The sequence below is a fragment of the Pleurodeles waltl genome, chromosome 2_1 (assembly GCF_031143425.1).
Source record: "Pleurodeles waltl isolate 20211129_DDA chromosome 2_1, aPleWal1.hap1.20221129, whole genome shotgun sequence".
NCBI lineage: Eukaryota > Metazoa > Chordata > Amphibia > Caudata > Salamandridae > Pleurodeles > Pleurodeles waltl.
The window spans coordinates 737,843,400-737,856,383 of NC_090438.1; the positions used below are offsets into that span (position 1 = coordinate 737,843,400).

Consider the following 12,984-nt stretch of genomic DNA (forward strand, 5'->3'; position numbering starts at 1 on the left):
GTACTTACATATAAGTCCTGAAAAAGGTGTTTTATTTACTTTTTACAAATTGTTGCCACTGTAAAAGCATCAATGGAATGGGAAAGCACAATCTACTGTGCACTTGAACTTTGTATGTGTTTTTAAATTAGTGCATAGATATCCAGTGAACAAGTGGAGGTGTATTCATTGAAGAGACTAAGTATACAGTCTTGAAAAAATCCCCCTTTGGTTCTGTTTATCTGATTTTTTTATTGATATGTGTCTCTATATACATGTAATTTTTAATATGAGATATTTTTGGATATTTTAAAGAGATTTATATTTTCCCTAACTCCTGTGGTATTTGGTTCTGTTGTATGTTGATATTTTTGTGAGAAAATACAGAGTGAGAAATGAGCAAGTGCCATTACGTTTAGGGTCTACCTTTGGGGGCTTTTTTTCAGGATGCATAATTAGCCATTTGCCCCAGGACCCGCATCACCATTTGCTCTGTGTAACAGAGGGTCACATTATTCAGTCATGGGCCTTTATTTAACAACCTAGTGCATTGTTGGCCTTTTAGTGTTGGATCACTTTACTTGAACCAAATCGATAAACACACAAAGAAAGCCCGAGAAGAGTGCCTGGCACTGCTACAATGGGAACCCTGATGTCTGCAGTTCCTGGGATTTAAGAAATTCCACGAAATGGCTGACTTGCTAGGTGAGACTGTTGGGAGAGTGGTTTGCAAACCCACGGTGTCTACTGACTTCAGAAGACGCTTCCCCTATAACTGGCAGGATGCAGTGCTCTTCTTAAAATGGTGGCACTACCCCAGCTGTTGCACTTCTTTGTAATGATACCCTTATGGATCCTTGGGCAATATTTAGAAAGCTACACTCGCCCACAGTTGCTTTTCTTTGGGGATCGAGCCACAGGAGAGTAGCTGTGGTAAAACTACAGCGCCCTGTGGGTGACGGAGGCTTAGCAGTCCCAGAGGTACAGACATATTAGATTGCAGCACAGGTTCAGTGGCTCACCCAGTGGTGTGCAGGTAGATTAACCCCAAAGCGCAAGATGAGACAATTTATCCGAGCTCCAACAGCTGTTCTGGGCACTCCTGAAGACTGGCTGTCCTCCTTCTGAGGATACCACCAAATTCTACACAGATGAGTGACAGATGCAGTTGGAAAACATTGAGGGGCAGGCATGTCAGAACCATCTTATCATAAGAACTGCCAATATACTGTCATATCGTCAGACACTTTTAAAGGGGTACTTGTTTGTATAGGGCGATTAGAGAAGACATGCTGCAGCCACTAGACACTTTACGGACTCGTTGGGAGGAGGACATGGGGAATCCTGGATGACTTTGCTAGAATGGGTTCCCAATGTGTCACGTAACGCCTGCTTTAAATTGACTGATTTCTATATTTTCCATAGGGCGTACCTTACCCCAGGGAGAGAAAGTAGAAATTATAATATAGTTAGGGCAACGTGTCCAAGATGCGTTGTGGTTAGAGCGAAATTCTTACATATGCTCTAGAACTGCATATCGATAGAGGCCTACTGGGAGGAGGTCAAGATCACGACCATTACACAGAAGGAGGTTCCCAGCTCTCCGAGGCATTGTTTATTGAGCTGGTTTCCACACACCGCTAAAACCAAGGTCACTAGCAGGTTGCAGGACTTGGCCTTCATTCTGACAAAGAGGGAAATTATGAGGAATTGGAAGGCTGCTAGAAGACCTTGGGTCATGGTTTGGCATAGGGAATTTGAGAGGTGGGTGGGTTATGAAAGTGAGGTGCTGCTCCAGGAGCCCAGACAAGGGTGGGGTTCACTGGAAGTGGCCAAGGCCTGGGAGGGGTTAGTGGACTGTTTGAAGGACCCGGATTCCTCATCCCAGGCGACATCTCCTGGCAGTCAGAGGGCCCCCTGATTAGAGCTGTTGCTGCAGTTGTAACCTTTCTTATTGGTGTGTGCCTCACTCTAATAGCACACTGGCACGGTCTGTCCCTAACCCTCTGCTGTACCCTGCTGCATAAGACACTTACTACCGGGAGCAATGGACTTGTATTGATGTGAGGGTGCAACGTAGGAGGGAGGGAGAGGATTGGGAAAGATATGATTGGGATTTGGGGGGAGGCCACAGATGGATATGTACTGATACTATGTTGTACAATGTCCTACTTTGTGGCCTGATGCTTGATGCAGCTTTGAAACTTAATAAAATCTGTTTAAAAAAAGCCTGTGATTGAAATAGAGGATGTCTGGTGAAATCATGCAATTTGTAACCCTATCTACTCTATAATCATACAACCGCCAGACTACGGTAGCTGATGCTATATTTCACAGATGTATGCCAATGAAAGTCTGTAACCTGATGATAAACCCTGTGGGGATTCTGTATTGCTAATCTATGTTATTAATCTCATCTAGGTCCTCTGTATCCCTTTTCTTAGCATATAATAGTGTTTCCTTATGCTTTAACTCTGTACTACAGCAAAGAATACACATGGAATTTTCACCCATGATTTTTGTTCAAATGACCTACACTTATGTTCCCAAAATGATTTTGTGTGTTGTTTCACCTTTACATATTTAGTCCTATTCAAACTAACTTGTCCCAAGAAAAGCCACTAAGGGGGTAATTTTGACAGTGCGGCTGCCTTCCCCTGGGCCCCATAAAGAGTTCCCCGTTGGGTCAGCAGGTGGAAAAATTGACGCCAGCTCATAATAGAGTCGGAGACAATGCTGTAGTGCGTAGGGTGCACCAGCTCCCATTGCAATGTTCACTTTCTACACAGACAGTGAACATCGCAGTGTGGCTGGCCAGGGAGGGCTCTGCACCCCATCTCTGCCAGTCTTTACATGGCGGTGCTACCACCATGTAAAAGCTGGAGTACAGGGGGGTCATAATCCTCAAAACAAGCCTGCCCTGGCAGATTAGGACTGCTAGGACTGCCAGTCCCTCCTGTGGAAGAGAACTGGTGATCCCACTTCGTCAAGTCAGCCACTGTCATAATGTGGCAGTCAGACTGCCGCCAATGCAGTCGGACCACCGCCAAAGCGGTCGGACCACCGTTTTGGCGGCGACTAGGTCACCACTGCGACCCTGGTGCGTAATGACCCCTTTAGTCCTTTATTGACTTATCGTGTGACTTATGCATGCCCCATGCCTGCATTACTCAACACTGTATGTTCCTAAAGATCACAATAGCCAAAGCGTGGTTCTTTGGTGTAAAGCTAGATAAAAGGGGAGCTAACGGCCAGTGTCTAATGGCACCCCACTTTTGTTTCACTGCACAACTGGGCAACACCTAGAAGTGATTCCGTTCATACAACATCTCACACACTGTAGTGTTGTGTTGTTCTATTTAAATGAGGTTAGCTGTCACCTGTTCTGGAATTCTTCTTACTATGTAATTCGTGGTATAGAGGAATTCCAGAACGGTGAATGCAAACCACGGAGGAGCAACAGTTATCAATTTGCAGCAGCAGTGAGTCTCCCTCGTTATATGGAATATGCTAAACCAGAATAAATACATTTATATAAACCAACTATCGATGGATTAGTCCTTGCAGAAGTGGCGACGAGTTGGAGGAGTGTTCATTGAACCAGCAACCATCTTCGCAGCGAGTTTTACATGGTTCGATTTGGAGATTGTTGCAATTTCCATATTGATGATCTGCTGTACTGTGCCAGATCAGTGAAGTGTAGCAAAGCAGTCATCGCACACATATTTCTGGATTCCCGGGTACGCGCAGTAACAGCAACGGTCCCTTTGGAATGCAAGGGCTGTGTGCGGTTCACAAAGCAGAACGTGCTTCATGTAGACGTGCTGCCATTTTAGAGCGGGGAGAAGCTACGGGGATCGGAAATCACCGTTTTAATAGCCGATTATACCGTTGTGGTGGAAATTTTGACTCTGGCACCATTTCAACTATCAAAATATACAATTAAAAAAAGAAGAAAAATATAAAAAGAAACATTTTCTTTCAAAGCTAATTGTATATTTGATTAGCATACTGTTAAATTACAAACAGCTGCAGAAAGCAATTTAAAGGACTGCTGTCAATTAACGAGGGGGACACCACCAGTATTCTTTATTTATTATATACAGCTTCAGTAATACTGTGGCTTCAGGCATTACTTGGAACTCGTCACCTCCACAACCTTTTATACCAGTTTCTGGTGTACCAATTTTAAAATTGGAAGAGTGGTGTAAATATTTTAAAAATTACATACCAGCCATTGATGATGAAGAGGAACTTACATCAGAGAATAAAATTTAAATTCTCTTACATTGCTTAGGCCCTGGTGGATTGAAAGTTTTTAACAATATAAATAAGAAACCGAGGCAAGAGGGTCAAGATGTGTACGTGAACGCACTTGAAGATTTGAATAACTATTATAGACCTACAGTTTCCGTAGCAGTTGATTAATAGAAATTCTACAACAGGATATAAGGGAAAGATGATCTGGTGGAAGATTACGTTTCTGCATTAAAGAATTTGGCAATTAACTGTAGGTTCGGTAACCTGCACAATGAGCTCATTCAGATTGTCATGCAATCATCAAGTTCTAGTACTCAAGACAATTGTGGGCCAAAGGAGAGAGTTCTTTGCAAGAAATCACCGACATTGTTAAGAGAGCAGAACTTACTGGAAGATGTGCTAAAGTGGTTTTAGTGGGAAAGTAAAAGTGAAGACGCCATAATTGCAAGAGTTAAAGGGAAGAAGTTCACAAAAGAACACAAAATGGCGTGGATAAGAAAAACAGGTGTTGAACAGAAAAGTTATAGATCTGATAATAGAAGGAAATGTTATAGATGTGGTAGCAGTGAGCACCTGGCCAATGATAAATCATGTCCAGCTAGGAAGCAAAAATGTTCAAAGTGTGGTGTGATTGGACATTTTCAGAGAGTGTGCCAAAGGAAAGCTGGAAGTGGTGGCAGGGTGCTAGAACTGGAAGACACTAGCACATCGGAAGAAGATGAAATGAATATGTGTGTATTGTGTGTGGATGGTATAGGTGATAATTCTGTTTTGCACACCGCAGAAAAGGAAAAAAAAGGAAGAAAAAAAACCTATGTGTGAGATAACACTGGGTGGTGTGAATATACATACTGTACTTGATTCAGGTTCACCGTACACAATTGTAAATAGAGATGTGTGGAAAAGGAAATTTAAATAAACATCGGGTGATGAGTTATGCGTGCCAGACATAACCATTAAGACATTCACTGGTGAAGTTAATGAGCTGTTATGCTATATGAAGTTGACATTTCAGTACAAAGATAGGCAAACCTTAGGAAAATTGAATGTCCCAGTCACAGGTCCCTGTTTTGGGTTGGATTGACCAAGGCAAATTAGGAATAGTATTGGATCCAAATAACCCCAGAGCCAGAGTTAACAGTCCAAGCAGAGTCAGAAATTTGTAAAGTGGTTCTAAATAGGTTTCCAAATGTATTGTCTGGTCGTATTGGGAAAATGAAATGGGTTCAGGCATGAAATCCACTTAAAAAAAGACGCTAAACCTCATGCGCACAAAGTATGAAATACTATTGCTTTTGCTTCATGATCGTTGACTCCGTCCGAGGAAAAATAATCGGTCATTGAACGTGAAGCACTAACGTGTGTATGGACATTGGAACATTTTCGACAATATGTTAGAAGTAATGAGATTATGTTAAGAAGTGATCATACACCACTTGTGAAAGTATTAACTACAAAGGCGTTATACATAGCATCTCCTAAATTGGCTAGGATGTCAGTACGCCTATTTGAATATAATTATAATAATGTGCAATATTTGCCCGGGGTGAAGAATGTTGTAGCAGACTTCTTAAGTCGTATACCTTTGCCCACTGAGAACATGGAAGAAACACGTGAATGAGGATTTATGGGTGGCTGTTGTAGAAGAAGGCGTTTGTCAAGGTATTTGATGTGATGAATGGAAAACAGAACAGGAACAAGATGAGACTTGAAGGTGCTGTGTATGATCACAAAGTGGTGGCCACTGAAGAAACTGGTGGGCGAAGTTCTGTGACCTTTCTGGTAAGTTAAGGATGAACTATCCCTTAAGGATGATTTGACTGTTAGAGGTGGAAGAGTGGTACCTCCTACAACCATAAGAGCTAAAATTCTACAAATATGCCATGAGGGTCATTTAGGAATTGGGAAGACAAAAAACAGAGTGAAGTATTGGTACAGGTGGCCTGGGTTAGATAAAGTAGTGGAAAGGAAAGTTAGGGAGTGTGTGTTATGTGAGAACGCTGACAATACACAAGCGACATTGAAACCGCCTTTACATCCCATTCCTTGTCCCAACATGGCATGGGAAATGGTAGGAATTGATGTGATGCGTCCTAGTGGTGAAGGAGACAGACAAGTTTTTTTTTCTGGTGCTTGTGGACCACTTTACGAAATGGCCAAAAAGTAGAAATTATAAGAAAGCTAATTCATTTAGCATTATTAAATTTCTGGACAAAGTTTTTGTGAGAGAGGGTCTACCTAAAAGTATTGTTTCTGACAATGGGTCTCAATTTCTATCCTCAGAGTTTAAGGAATATGTGAGAAGGAATGGGATCAGGCATAAAACCACTTTGGTGTATCATCCTTAGGGTAACGGGCGGTACAGAGTTTTAACTGAGTGCTTGAAGGTATTATCCAATTAGCTACTTGTAACCATTTAGTATCGGAAAGAGAGAAATAGAAAACCGTTTGGGCATTTAGAGTGACTGTGTGTGCTAGTACAAATTCCAGTCCATTTGAAATTATGAGGGGAAGAACTCCCATGTCCAAAGACAATTAAGGTTGGCCTAAGACTGCTAAGAGAGTAGAATGGTCCCCTAAAGACTAAAGAAGTGAGGGAGAAAATGGTTTTCATCTATTGATTTAAAAGCAGCTTACCACCACGTTCCGTTACAACCTGACAGTAGAAGTCTCACCACTTTTGTTACATACACTTTTGTTTGGATGTTGTAGGTTCAGGAGGGTGCCGTTTGGCCTAGCGTCAGCTGCAGCTATGTTTCAGAGACTGATGTATTCCATGTTGGAAAATGTGGATAATATTATGGTCTTCCAAGATGATATCCTCATTAGGGGAAAATCCAAAGAAGAACATGATCAAACCCATTGCAGGTACTTGATGTACTAGACAAGAAAGGTCTGACTGCAGAATTTAGCAAGTGTAAATTTGCTTGTGATCATGTTACGTATTTAGGTCATATTGAGTCAGCGGAGGGAATCAAACCAAAGAAAGAACTTGTGACTGCCATAAGTAATGTGCCTAATCCCCAAAACAAAGATGAAGTCCGTGCATTTTTAGGCTTGGTTGAGCTTTATCCCAAATTTGTTAGAAATTTTTCAGCTAAAACGTATGACCTATGGCAGTTACTCAAGGTGAGAAATAAATTTAAGTGGTCTAGGGAATGCCAACAGGCTTTTGATTCGCTCACAAATGACATTTGCGAAGCACCCCCGTTAGAAGGCTTTGACTCAAACCTTCGCTGTATCATCACCACGGATGCCAGTTGTAGAGGAATTGGAGCAGTTCTGACGCAGAGGAATAAGGCTGGACAAGGTTGGCCTAAGACTGCTAAGAGAGTAGAATGGTCCCCTAAAGACTAAAGAAGTGAGGGAGAAAATTGAGAAGGCACAAAAGAAACGTAAGAGATAGCATGATGCTGTACATAAGAGTACGGAGGTCAGACTAACTGTGGGTAATGTAGTGAGAGTCAAGAGCAGCAAATGTGTGGGAAAGTGCCAAGGCAGATTTTCTCCACCTTTAAGCGTGGAAGAAGTGTTCAATAACTCTGCAAAATTGAGTGATGGTAAAGTGTGGCACATGTCTGTGTTGTCAATGTGCAGGACCCAGGTAGAGAATGTGATGAAGGGAGGACATACACATGTGGGACACAATGTTAGAGTGTGGTTGGAGGATGATGAGAACCAGAGATGTACACATGAGTGTAGGGAAACTGTTGAAACCAATGAAATATGCACCAATTATAACAGACTGGCACCGGTGAGAACAGGAGTATTAACCAGTTACATTGGTATGGATTCCAGTAGGAATAAAAATGGAGTAGATCTGGCAGGAAGATTGAAAAACCAAAAAGGTTTGAAGATTACTGTTAGCAGAAATTCTTTGAGCAATATGGTTTGAACTCTTTACCACGTTTAGGGAAATTTTAGTGGTATATTTTTAAGTGGGTTACTGTGTTTGTAAAAAATGTTTTTAGATAAAAGGTTGTGAATAATATATGATTTAATTTTATTTTTGTTAAGGGGGGAAGATATGTGGGGTTGTCTCGTTCTATTTAAATGAGGTTAGCTGTCACCCGTTCTGGAATCCTTTTTATTATGTCATTCCTGACATAATAGAATTCCAGAATGGTGACTGCAGACAGCAGAAGAGCGACAGTTATCAATCTGTCTGCAGCATTGAGTCTCCCTCGTTATATGGAATATGTTAAACCAGACTAAATACATTTATGTAAACCAACTATCTCTGGGTTAGTCCTTACACAGACTATATTCAACCAAAGTTTAATAGAAGTGCATAATATTTGTTCGTTCCAGAATTGGTGGGCGCCCGAAGGAACAGACAATAAATATCAGGGCTGTACGTGCAACCCACAATTATAAAGGGGTTTCACTTTCACGTGCTTGAGACTCCGTTTAAATAAAGAAGACCTGGCATTCATGTGGTTCTGGGAAGCTTCTGAGACTTTTACATTTGGAACATCTCTGCAGCTTTATGGGTAGTAAGTGATACTACTCACGTGATACCAAGATACATCAAAAGATGCTAGAGTGCTCAATACATGGCATACTTGGACACCTGGCTTCGTGCCCATGCAAACTGCGTTTCCCCACCAACACCAGAAAACCCCCTATGCAGCTGCATCTTAAATACTATTCAACGTTTAGTAGAACTAACAGCCTCAATGCACTCACTCATCTCGCCTACCTTGGCGCACACTGTTGCTGCTTTCTGCCCTTTGACAGACGTCCCGATCCAACAGGGCTGTCCTGAACGCGCCTGCTTCTAGAAATGTCGAACCACTAATCACGCTCACACAGGGAGAAGTGAAGGGTAAATATACATGTGGAAATAATCCAGTGCTTTAAACGTCTTACCCCCCACGTGAGGAACTGCGCTTGTAGCAAGTCTGCTGTGTGGATAGGCAACTAAAGGCTACCCCTTTTTAAGGTCCTTGGAGCGGTTCAGGGTCCTTCAGACCATGTCCTTGAAGATGGCGGCGCCCAGCAGAGCACAGGTGCTGTCCCTGTACAGAGCACTGCTGCGGGAGAGCGCTGGTTTCAGTGCCTACAGTTACAGGTAACGCTTAGCTGCGGGATAGAAGGAGCCGCAGCCCTTCATGTGATGGTTTGAGACGCTTCTGGACATTCCGCTTGTTATATGCGCCGTTTCACACTCTTCGTATCAGAGCAGTGTTTACAAACTTAGTCACTCCTCCTTAAGGCACGCCCACTCATTTGCTCTCTGCCATACTAACCCTGAACACCGTATCGCAGAGCTGTCAGTTCTTTTACTAAATAAACTTTCATTTTAAGTCTTACATTTTAGGAGATTGGCTGTGGGCTATTACGTTTTTTTTTCGTTAGTTTGTTCTGGTTGTGGGCAGTGCGAGACTCGAATTAAACAAAAATGTACGCCGGTATTTGGGAACCCACGCGTTTTTTTGGAGAGGTGTGCGGGGAGTGGCACTATGCACGATCTTTTTTTTGGGGGGGGCGGAGGGGAGTTCTAGGTGGTGATACAAAGTCACGGACTGATAGATTCATGAATGTCTGTGTAGTATGAGTAGGAAAGCCCCAATGAATATTACATGTCATTACATTTGTGTTATTTTTACAAACTGTACCCCTGAATAAATTGATAACAAGGAAAAAGAAAAGTTCCTCTGATTTCAGTAAGTTGGTTACTAGCTGAATAATTTTAAGAATAGTAAGGGAAGCACATGGTCCAGAGAAAATGTTGGGCTCTAATTTAAGTAAAACATGATTTAATGGTCTTGCTGAAGAGATCCCTGTAATCTCTGGCCAAAGACTTGGCGCACTGAAGTAGTTTAGAAAATTAATATCCTTGCTGCCTTGCTGAGTGAGCATCGTGTGTTACTGATAGGTCACCTATTTTGTTTAGAGCTTGCAATGTATGGGGTTCATGTCTTTCTTCTTTTATCAATATATATACATATATATATATATATACACACACACACATGTATTTTAGGTTTAGTGAAGTGACAACAAGCTATCTATTTTATTAATTTAATTAATAAATGGACACACATCTTTGGATGCCTTGTGTGTTTTAGCAGTATAAACAGCCATATAGAATTCAATGTGCTTATCAGAAAACATTTGCACTGTTTAAGAGATACCTTTTATAGCTTTTTCAGCTTAGTTCGGAAACTTCTCCCCTTGTTTTAAACTTACCTACCTGTCAATATGCATACTTTCAGCCTGAAAATTGGAAATCTGGGTTCTGTGATTATCTAAGATAGCTCAGTCGATGTGTTTGTTTCAGAGATAGCTAAGGAACCTGCACAGCATGAATTTAAATACCAGTATGTGAAGGGCTAGTTGTACACAATATTCTTGCACGTTTATACTGAATCTTTCATTATTCGAAGGTTGATAAAATATGTTCCTTTGGGTATTAATACACATTTGTTATAAAGTGCCAAAGGCAATTGTTTATATTGTGATCTATATACATGTTTATGATTGGGAGTTAGCACATTAATACCCTGAGTGTAGTTTTCTTTCCCACGATGTGCTCCCCAGTCTGGATGGCAAGGTGTGAGCATCAACTATGTTCATTTTGACTTCCATTACCTACTCCTAAATACGAAAAATTCCAGTAAAAAAGAATTACCAGTTGTCTACGAAGTGAGGCTTTTGCAGCCTGGTTGTGCTGAAGAGTTACCTCAACTCCCTTACCCTGCAAGCTTCTGCTCTGAATGGTGCTGGCCCTCTTCATTTGTCCCATTGTTGACACACTGCACAATGATTTGCTGTGGTTGTTCCAATATTGTTGGAACTTCCTGGGTTGATGCCACAGGCAGCACCTGGGAAGGTCTTGCAGCACTTCTCTGAATACCTGCGTCTAGTTGCTTTTTTTGAGGGTATCACACAATCTTTGTACTCACCACCCTCAGGGGGGCTTAATCAAAGGCTGAGACTACTCGTTTTCTTAAAGTGGAAATACTTGACAAACAACAGGCAAGCTTATCTGCACCTTGTGGTATCGCCAAAATGAGAAACCCTTTGCATCTGCAGCTGTATTATGTGCAGGAGCCAGTGAGTGTAACCAGCATGAGCGCCCATCTTCTGCTCCCCTGGGGCACAGTAGTATTACTGAAGGGGCAGCCGGTGCCCGTTCTGTAATACACGCAGCGCTGCCAAACATATGGTACCAGTGCTATCTTATGGGGGAGTTTCCTTGGCATGAGCTGCGGCCCCTTGCAGATGAGGACACATTCTACCTCCGCACCTGTATTGTATTATTGATGTGGGCATAGAGAAAAGGGGGGGTTGAAGAGGTGCACTGAGCATGCAGCATAAATAAGAGGCTCATAGTCATTCCACTCTCCCTCCCAAGCGGGCCCCCCGAAAGATGACCCTCAATACCATTCTGCGGGCAGGTATAGTCACTCACTGCACCCGCCTCCAGGGGAGCCTCTGACCAAGCCCTCCACCCCCTTCAAGTCAAGCCTTTTTGCCTTCTGCGCTGTGAAAATTGGAGCTGCTGCTATAAACAGCCCCACCCCCTTTCACTAATTCACTGTCCTCTGGGAACATGCAAGTTTGTTGCCATCCTGAGGGCAGCACATAATTGTAAATTGTATTTATATAGTGCTTACTACCACTGATGTGGCATTGAAGTGCTTTGTGGCGAGCAGCACGCAACTCCAGAGCCCAAGATTAGAGATTAATTGTTAGTAGATCAGTTATTTGTTTTCTCCCCAATTTGTTTGCTTTTTTGCATTAATTGTGTAAGGTTTGTGGTGTTGCTTGTTTTTTTTTTTTTTTGGAGGGGGGGTGTGTTTAGTAGAATTCATAGTAGGTATAGAATGATGGGAGTGAATTTGAAAGGGGAGATAGTAAGTTGTCTTTTTTTGTAAGAGGTCGTGTGTGCCGGTTGGTTGGATGTCATGGGTAAAGAAAGAAGGGTACGTTTCAGGAAGGATGATTGGGGGTTCATAGTAGTCAGAAAGGTTTAGGATGGGACAAAGGTTGAGAGGAGGATTTTTTTTTAAATAAAAAAAAAATGAAATAAACTTAGACCTATACACTTGCATATGACCCATACCCACATATGTACAGAATAGTTAGCATGGGATGATACAGAGTTATCTTGTGGAGAAGTATGCACATTTTTTCATAGCATTTCTTAGAGTATTAGCGGCAACCATGAATCCTTTTCTATGTGCACGTGTATGTACATAGAAGCAGCAATTATGACTTTGCCTGGTATGCACATGTCTCTTGTGGTGTAGTATACATTTTCTACTTATATGGATTTACCTGTTGATAACAGGAAGCGTAGTTCGTTGTCCAGTGGCACTTATGTAAAAGCAATTTATTCTCTAAACTGTGCAAAGCACAGTTGGTCATGTCGGAGTATACAGTAGCGGTACACTATTGCGTTGTGAGTGTAGTTGGTATGTGGGAAATACCCAGCTCTTCACTGATCTTCTGAATCTAAGATGGTTGTCAGTGCATCGTATGTGTGTGGGAAGTGAATTCCATAGTTTGGCTTAGATGCAATGAAGGATAGTGTGACACCAGATATGTGTGACTTTTGTACAAGGCTCTGAAATAAGACAGGAAACAAATACCATTACAAGTCCAGTGGTAATGGTAAGAGAATAATCAAGATCCAAACTAAGGTGGGGAAATAAGGCTGACCTGAACTCGGGTAAAAGAGATTTCCTGTAATGGTAACTTTAAACACAAGAAGGTTCTTAGTGTTTTTTATGT

General features: G+C 41.9%; 2 protein-coding genes across 6 annotated transcripts in view; one reads left to right on the forward strand and one right to left on the reverse strand.

The window, feature by feature from the left end:
- Window positions 1–9,234, reverse strand: part of FARS2 (phenylalanyl-tRNA synthetase 2, mitochondrial) — a 1,511,864-nt gene extending 1,502,630 nt beyond the window's left edge. For 2 of the 5 annotated variants that reach the window (XM_069217450.1, XM_069217415.1), the window contains exon 1: window positions 8,942–9,094. The gene's annotated coding sequence lies outside the window, so the exon portion shown is untranslated. The other 3 variants (XM_069217436.1, XM_069217425.1, XM_069217430.1) reach the window with 3 other exon arrangements.
- Window positions 9,191–12,984, forward strand: part of LYRM4 (LYR motif containing 4) — a 450,340-nt gene continuing 446,546 nt past the window's right edge. The window contains exon 1 of the mRNA XM_069217463.1: window positions 9,191–9,313. Coding sequence (XP_069073564.1) covers window positions 9,216–9,313 — 98 coding nt within the window. The 5' untranslated portion in view covers window positions 9,191–9,215. The remainder of the gene's footprint in view (window positions 9,314–12,984) is intronic.